Source organism: Chinchilla lanigera, unplaced genomic scaffold (assembly GCF_000276665.1).
Source record: "Chinchilla lanigera isolate Chin_1 unplaced genomic scaffold, ChiLan1.0 scaffold00024, whole genome shotgun sequence".
In the NCBI taxonomy this organism is placed as follows: domain Eukaryota; kingdom Metazoa; phylum Chordata; class Mammalia; order Rodentia; family Chinchillidae; genus Chinchilla; species Chinchilla lanigera.
In genome coordinates this window covers 12,991,262-13,000,300 of record NW_004955425.1, presented here as the reverse complement: position 1 = coordinate 13,000,300, position 9,039 = coordinate 12,991,262, and the positions used below count along the sequence as shown (strand labels likewise).

Below are 9,039 nucleotides of genomic sequence, written 5' to 3'. Positions count from 1 at the left end.
GATGAAGAAGTTGGTGTCTGTGTAAAGTCAAACCTAGTGACAATAAGCTCAGCAGCTATTTGAGTTGAATCCTGCACTGAGGGCTTGATACCAAATATAGAAATGTAGCTACTCCGAGTGTCTCGGGGCCCGGGAGAATATTGCCGTTTGTGGATGTGCGTGAACCACCAGCAGTGAGGAGCAGCTCCCAAGGTCTACGGGAGACAGAGACCAGTCATTACCTCAAGGAGGTGATCGGACATGTTTTCTTTTATACCAAGAGGCACCTGGTAATTAGTTGTGGAGTGTGACGTTGTGTTTTTGAAACTATATCTGCAGTATCTACTATTAGTAAACAGCATTCCTAACCCAATTTCAGCAAAGCATGACATTGTGCCATTTTTCCACTTTGATCGGTAGCTGATGCATTTTACCAGGCTTTGTTAGCTCATATTTATGTGCCTGAGGGATGGAGAGAGAAAGGCAGAAAGAAAGGTCAGGGCCACAAAATATCTTCCTTATATTTATAAAGACTTCGGAATTACTTTATATTCGGATTTTATACAGCTTTCCTTCTAGTTAGCTAATACCAGCTTCATTAGCAACATGCAGTAAGCTGGGAGTTCTTCATCTTTTTGCTGCTTCTCCTCCTCCTCCCTTTCTTTCCCTTTCTCCTCCCTCTTCCCCCCCCCCCGTCTTGCCCCCCTCTCCTTCCCTGCTTCTAGTTGTACATGATGGATGCTGGCTGGGTGTGGAGCTGACCTGTCTTATACCGTGATTATGAGTATTTCCCAGTGGACCGGCTGTAGCATGTCCATCCCTTATCTCCACTGAAGAATGTCATTAGAAAGCATGAATGTGACAGAGAAATGCTATTATAGAGAATAAAATTTGGATCTGCTCTAATTTATTATTTGGAAATTAAATTACTCACGTATGTCAATATTTGATAAAGGATTTGCAAGTTGCAGTATGCCTTACAGGTAATCGTGTTATGCCAGGTTGCCAAGAATACACTATTGAGGACTGTTGCTTGAATTAGATACATTAAGTAGCCAGACAATTTGTTCCCTAAAAATACAAGAAATTTTTTCTTTTTTAAGATAGCTAGTTCTCCCATTTATCTATCTGTTTATACATATGTATATGTACATATTAGTGGCTCCGAAGGATAGATTTATGAACCATTAGAAAAGGAATTATAAACTATCTGATGTCATGGCCTAAAGGATAAAGAAATCAATAATTATCCCTAGAAACATCATTGCAAATGTTTACAGTAGATTAAAGGTGGTCACCAGTAGGAGGATTTTTTCTCCTGACTTTCAATCTGGGTCAACTTGTATATGCACTGAGCAACGCAGTTTGCTGGAGGTGAGGATACATCTGCTGCATGGCAAGATTGTAAGGTGACTGGCAGCTTCTGCCTTTGTCTCTGAGAAGTCAGCTCTGTATAAAAAGACAGATTACTCTAAAACTGTTATGTGGTAAGAAGTTCAAGCTGCATGGAGAGGCCCTAAAGAATGAGATAACAGAGAGAGAGAAAGAGAGAGAGAGAGAGAGAGAGAGAGAGAGAGAGAGAGAGAGAGAGAGAGAGGGAGAGAGAGAGAGAGATTTGCTATGTGAGTGAGGAAGCCATTTTGGAAGGTAGCCCTCCGTCTCATCTGCCCAGCTGACCATGAACAGCCCAACAAAACTCTCTCGGAATCCCCAAGCCTCAAAATCATGAACAAAATAAAATTGTTGTTTTGAGCCCTTAAAGCAATAAAGAACCAAAAATAATATCCATGGCTCGAGAATTTTAAAGAGATACAGATTATCATGTTGTAAGCAGACAAAAGCATCTATTTATGTAAGGAGATTACCAGTGGAAATGTGAGCAGATTTACCTGGGCCAAAGCTCAGATACAATGTGTAAAAAAAAGAAAAAAAAAAGAGTATATCAACATATAAAAGCAGAACAGTAGTTAAATGCAATCATGGAAGAGAAAGAAAAGCTTGGAGACTTCTTCTTGTAGATGTATGCAGAGTTTAGGGGAGAAAATATGTTTCCTTTTTTGTAGATCAGAAGAGATTTTAGAGTGGAGCCCAGACATCTTGGATGTGTCCTGACTTATGTGTACCCAAGGAAATGTGACACTGTCCTTCTTCAACTGGATGACTCATTACATTTCTATTTGTGTTTGACCAGAGCTCCTGCTGTACTGCTGTGCAGGGAGGAAGGAGGTGCTGGAGGTAGGAAAGTCACTCCGCCATAGACCCATTTGTTCCTCCTTGCTGCCACCTGAAAACCCTCTGGTCCTTGCTCTGCTATCTGGCACTGCCTCAAATATTGGATTTAAGCCCCTTTTCTCATTTCTTGTCTTACCAGCTACTACCTCTGAAGTGAGGTAATTTCAAATAACCTAGATTTTAATATGTTAAACTATTATTGAATGGTTTCTTATAATTTTTGTAAGCAAGGAGACATGAATTGAATAAAAGTATGTTTATTACATGCTACAACTTTTCACACGGACTGTATCCACTGAATAGTGGTGACATGAAACTGGCAAGGGAAAATACACTTGTTAAAAATTATATTCTCAAAGATCCGAAAGGCTGAATATACAAGCATGAAATGTCAGATTAAATAGTATAGAATTTTATTGGAATTGTGCAAAGCTGGTACAATACTATGTTCAGCCAGCCCAGATGTGGCTGTAATGTGTCAGCTGACTACATCAGTGCAGTCTGCAGTGTAATGTACCTGCCAACACTATGCACTATGATCTTGGGCCCCGTTGGGGAGCACAATCTTACTGAGAAGGAGGAGGCACAGACCTCCTTTCATTCTTCACTGATCAGACCACAGCTAGAGCAGGAATTCCAGTATAGGAGCTGCACACTGGGATGGTACAGCCATGCTTCATTCTGTACTACACAAGATGCAGAAAGGGAGCTAAGTCATGCCATTTGGGAATCTTGTGAAGGAACTGGGAAAATTTAGCTGGGAGATGAGAAAATGGACTGGAATAATTCTAATGGTCATTTGGCTACTGGTGTAAGTAACAAATGGTAAAGGAATACACAACTGGAATTTTTTCTCAGGAACTGGGGGAGCCAATAGAGGAGCTTTGTGAAGTATAAACTTCTGGGTTCTGAGATTTCAAGCAGCAGTTGGAGATTGCCCTGAAGCTTTAGGTATTAGAAAAAAGTATTAGGCCACATAACTCCTGTGTGTCCTAAAACCACATCAATTGCAGGGGAGCGTTCCATTATCGACTCCCAGGATTGTGCAAAATGAATTTGTGGACTAATTTAGTAATTGTCACACACCCTTGATCAAAACATCACTTTAACCCTTGCATCACACACTCTAGATCCAGTCACTTCGGGAATGCCCCACCTATGACAACACGAGGTCTTTCTGGGACATCTAGACACAAGCCATAACAAGTGTTAAAAATGAAATGTCCTTTATTCTTTTTAATTTTAAAGTGAATAAAAATAATAAAAACATTAGAAATGATACAGAATTTCAAAAAAAACAAGATGATAGGAATTCAACAATGGTTGTTACATTGTATATTGTTGTCTTCAAAGTAGTTGTTCAGATTACCAGGTATGTATGGGATTTTTCATATATATATATATATATATATTCATAATATGTGTATATCCATATACACATTCCTTCCTTCTTTCTTTCTTTTCTCCTTTGAAATGTGCTTTTTTTTCTAGAAAATTTTTATTCTGATAGGTGCTATATTGACACCTCTGGTACCATGTCTAGAACCCTGCTCCCATAGCCAGCATTGGTATGCCATCTTTCCCAGTGTTCTGCTGGCTGGGCGGAGACCACACCTCAGAATCAGTATTCTGGGCGGCTTGTGCTATCAGCTGGGTTGGAGCAACAGCATGAAATCTGTTACCCTGTGAAGCAGAGAAAGGAACATCTGATGCAGGAAAGCTTCATTATCTAAAGACACCTTGATCTGGAAAATCCCACTTGTCATAAACCTCAGGAGCTAGCACTCCATCCTAATAGGAAAAAAGTAGTAAAAGGTACATGGAGCTTTATCTTAAAATGTGAAACTAAATACTTACTTCTTAATTTCATTCCATAAACATTTATTAGGAGGCTACCATGGTAAATAGGTTTTAGGGTTCTGGGGATACAGTAGTGCATAAGATCCAGCAATCTTTTTCCCATTGGGGGCAGCAAATATAAAACAGGTAGATAAATACGTATTCCATATAAGACAGTGATAGGACTTTTTTTTTTTTTGGTACCTGGAATCGAACTCAGGACTTTACGCTTGCCAGGCAGGTGCTTGTGCCACTGAGCTGTATCCCCTGCCCAGTGATAGGTCTTATGAAGAAAATAAAGCAGAAGGAGTGATAGGAGATACTAGTTCAGGAAGGGTGGTCAGGGAAGCTCTCCTCAAGGAATGCATTTGAGCATGTTGAGGCTACTGTGCCCGGAAAAGGTCCTGGGCAGGATCAGGCTCACTTATTATAATGACTTCAGGGGGCCACTGTGGTTGGAGATAAGTTCAGTTGTCACCCAGATGGGGCATGTACAGCCTGACAGCCCATGAAAAGCAGTAAAGAAATTATAAAGTTAGTCTTATTGTATATTTTAGATATAAATGAGTGAGCTAATTCTTTTTTTTTTTTTTTTTTTTTTTTGGTTTTTGGTTTTTCTCCGGCACCGGGAACCGAACTCACGACCTTGCGCTTGCCAGGCAGGTGCTTTGCCGCTGAGCTAAATCCCCAGCCCCTAGTGAGCTAATTCTTTAAAAAAAAAAAAAAAAAAAGTACTTGAAGCTTGTCCATTTCAGGGGGATATGTATAATTTTTTTTAAGAAAAATTTTATACTTCAAAATGATAACCTTCACCTCACGTTTGACATTCACTATGTGACTATAAAAATGTAACATTTACAAAATTAAGGGTTTCATAAATTTTTCCAAAGATCATTTTTAGCTCTTTGGTAGCTTCCTTCTGAACTGACACATTATCATCCTCAAATTTTTTATTCTTTGGTTACTACTGCCAATATCTCACTTGTTGCTGGCTTTGAATATAGTTTCCACTGATTTAATAAAATCCTGAGTCTTTTGCAAAAACTGAAATTTCACTGAGTATTCAGTTTACATCATATCTGCATTTTACTGTAGATGAATCAGAGAGAGATTGTCATACAAAGGTAGATTTCATATACACCAGCATTGCCTAGGGAGGGATGTATGAAGGGAGAACAATGCCACATTTGGTCTGTCACTAGTATATACTTTGCACATCAAGGATTTGCTTCCCTGAGCACCTTTGCCTCTTCAAGAGCTCAAATATTGACCAATCAGATAATGAGGCCTCTTTTATGGTGGTGGCAGGTACTGGGGCTTATAAATGAAAGGATTAGAGGACAGAGAGTCAAGGAAGAGATGTTTTTGTCTCTTTGTTTCTTCTGTGGAAAATTATCATTTCAGGCAAGAGTCCTCTCCTTCGCGGGGAGGGTTGGCTATTCCCAAGGGTACTGGCAGGAAGTTACAAGTCACTGTGTCCAGCAGGCCAATGCAGCAGGCCTCTGTGAGCTTCCGGTCATTGTCAAGAGACTGGCTCCTTATCCCAACATCTTGCAGGAAATGATTTCTCAGAATTGTCTGTTCCTCCAGAGAAGTGCAAACATTTTAAATGGAAGAGCTATAAAGTGAGCACAAAACCATTCTGGAGTAAGCTCATTCTATCCAGAGCAGTGTGTTCATACTTAGTAAAGTTTTCAATTTTATGGTTCTGAGGGGCAAAAAAGGCTATATAAGCACTCTCCCATCATAGAAACTAAAGAAAAAATATAATATGATCTGTGAACTTACTAAGCATAGCACTTTTGTTCATAATCTTCCAAACTTCATGTTTGTTATAAAAATGGCAGTGAGAATAAAAATGATAAAGCCATTGGTTATTGACTGTTTTTGTTTTCAGGAAGGTTATGTAACCTTTGTGAGAATCTATGAGGTAGGTAGCTATCATCTCCAGTTCACGAACAAGAGTATTGAGGTATAGAGTCATTGTTCAAGTTGACACCAATAGTATCCGGTGAGTCTTGAACCTCAGCAAGCTTGCAAACTCTTTTCTGGACCACTGGCCTATTGTTCTACATTTTTCATAGAGCTAGATCCATGCATTAGAATAAAAAAAAATTTGATTATAATAAGGACTGTATTAGTATTAAATCAAAAATTCAGATGCTGGTTTTAAGAGCACTGCTAGGAAAAGTAAAACATTCAAATTTTTACAAGTGAATTAACAATATTCAAAACTAGCGTCTCTGTTTTCCTTTCATTTGACTTGTATGAAATAGAGTTGTCCATACAATATACATTAAATATATGCATTAAGTATTATACACACATGTACAATATGTATTTATTCTAAAAATGTTGAAAGATGGCCTGTGTGCCTTCTTATGAGAGTGAGACAGTGATAGACATGTAGCACCATTTTTTTCTTTCAATCATTTGTTCAATAAGTAACTATTTTATATTTTTTTTCTCTGATGTACTCAAGAACTGTTTTCCCAAAATTCCTAGTTACACATGATGTTAATATTTAAGCAAAATATTATGTTGGTCTGTGATGGATTTGAGGGACAGTAGTTAAAAATAGATGGTATATTTTTCTTTGCTGCCTAGCATGCATTGTGAATTTATAATATGTCTTATTTCAAAAACTTGATTTTGTCCATTTAAAATTTTTTTCCTTGGCCATCTGGGAGACTAGAAATCTTTGGAAATTACTGTTCTAAAACTTCTTCACAAATTCACATATTAACTTTTCTGCTTCTATTTTTGAACTCTTCTTGAGCTCCGTTTAGCTAAGTCAAGGGTTTTCAAAATACCTACATGTTATATGAGGCTCAATAGTATTGTCCTATTCCAAATTGAATAGTAGAAAGTATTTTTAACAATTTATTGAGGGAAGGGGTAACCAGGAACCGAACTCATGTCCTCACGCTTGCCGGGCAGGCGCTGCATCAGTGTGCTAAATCCCTGGGCCCTGAAAGTATTTTTAAAAGCCACTTGAAAAGGCACTTATAAAGACAATTTAAAAACCTGATTTAATATGAAAAATGTTTAATAATTAATTGAGTGACAAAAATTAAAATGATTCTTTACGAACTAGTAAATGACAGGGTTTTGTGGGGATATTTGGGGGTTTTAGCCATAATATGCTGTATCAATCAGTTGTTTTCATTGTATATGACTAGTTCCTAAAACTTAATTTTGATCCTTTCTATTCATAAACTGCTGAAAATTTTTATTTCTTCTCTATGAACATTATTGAATCCTTACATTTATTAAGTACATTTAGTATTTCATTTTACTCTCAAAGTATTCCATATACTTGTCTGAGTCCTGCTTCAAAGTTGAAATCAATACTCTTTTCCATTTCAAATGAGTCACTGGGAACATTTACAAGAAAGAGGTCTGATCTTCCTCTGTACTGGAATGTTTGGAACAGCACCATAGCCAATGAGTAAAAGGGCTTTCTGCAAACTGACAAGCTTTGAACCTATGAACCAAGAAGGCCGAATATAGATTTACTTTCTCAGTCTTTATAAACAGAAAGAACAGACCTCAGTTTGTGATGAACACAGTGAAGAAGCTCTGTCTGTCATTCTCAACACTAGCTCGGAGGAGACAGGTGGCTTAAGAACATATACATATAATACTATACGTAAACATCAGCGATTTATAGTTACAAACTTATTTACTCCACGGACGTCAAATCAACGATCACATTGGTCTTTTATTTTATCTGAAGAGATTAAAATAAGATTGTAAAGAGCTTTAATGAAACCCATTTTTCCTTGAAAATTCAATTTTGGTTTTTCAAAGTATAACTTTTGAAGGTTAAAAGCAGGACCCTCCCAAGAATGCAGTCATCAGAGACCTGTTCATCTATGAGTGAGGGACACTGTACACGTGGTGAAGATGGCTGGAGGAACATTTTTGGAGATTTGAGTATTTACAGGCATTAGAAAGAATTTTAGTTGGGTGAGATGCAAAACTGGGTAAATCCTACACTAGGAGAAAACCTTAAACGCCGACACTGCGTTTTCTGTTGGATAGACGGGGTAGGACGTGCAAGCTTAATGTGTAAGGTCACCATGTCTGAGTGAGTCAATAACGTGAGGCACAGGGAAGCATGAACTACCCTTGGGCGGACCCGCCAAACAGTCCGTCTGTGACCCTAACAGCCATGCGCCTTCCTCTTATTTTTAAGTTTGGGCTGATTTTTCCAATTATCTTAAAATATTTGAAAAATATGAGTGTTTCTTCTTGTTGTTATTATAACTGAACTCATCGGTTTATATGGTTTAAATGGGGGGAGAACCCACTATCTCAGCTGCTTCTGGCAGTGGGAAGATTAAAATGGGGGTGGGGATCTTGTTTCAAAATTCAAATAAGCATCCTTCACTCCGTATCAAGGTCAACATGGCAGGAGAAAGGAACAATGAAAGAGCGCAGGACGCACGTCCCCGGGGAAGGAGCAGGAGGGGGCCGCGGTCTCCCCTCCCCCAGCAGGACCGGCCTTCGGGGTCCGCAGCTCCATCCTTTGTAAAGGTGCTGGAGAGGAGCGGGGCGGGCCGTCCCGGGCGGCGGGCTCCGCCCCTGCACCGTGCCGAGCCACCAGCTGCTGCCTGGAGCAAATTCTGCACTCGCCCTGCGTGGGCTCATTCACAGCTCTGCCGTCCGGGCCGGGCGCTTCCTCTGCGGGACCGAAATAACCGAGCACTGTCACATCGGGTGTGATGCAGCGATCCTCCTTCGGAGGCTCTTCTTTTTCCTAAGCAATAAAAAACAACACGCGATTAAAAAAAAAAAAAAAAAATGAAATATACCAGCACCAGTGCGCCTCTCCCCCTTCCGTTCCCCCGGCCTCTTCCGCGCGAAGGATGAGCGTCTGCCAGCCTCCGCGCCGGGCGCAGGGTGGGGGCAGGCCGGGGAGGTAGCTGGGCGACATCGCGAGCCGCGGAAGAAAGCGAGTCTCGGGGTGTTTGGGCCCCTGGG

General features: G+C 39.8%; 1 protein-coding gene across 1 annotated transcript in view; it reads right to left on the bottom strand.

The window, feature by feature from the left end:
* Positions 1–7,756: 7,756 nt before the first annotated feature.
* Positions 7,757–9,039, bottom strand: part of LOC106148617 (translation initiation factor IF-2-like) — a 1,492-nt gene continuing 209 nt past the window's right edge. The window contains exons 2-3 of the mRNA XM_013514769.1: positions 8,871–9,034; positions 7,757–8,739 (exon numbers count right to left, since the gene is read on the bottom strand). Coding sequence (XP_013370223.1) covers positions 8,459–8,739; positions 8,871–9,034 — 445 coding nt within the window. The 3' untranslated portion in view covers positions 7,757–8,458. The remainder of the gene's footprint in view (positions 8,740–8,870; positions 9,035–9,039) is intronic.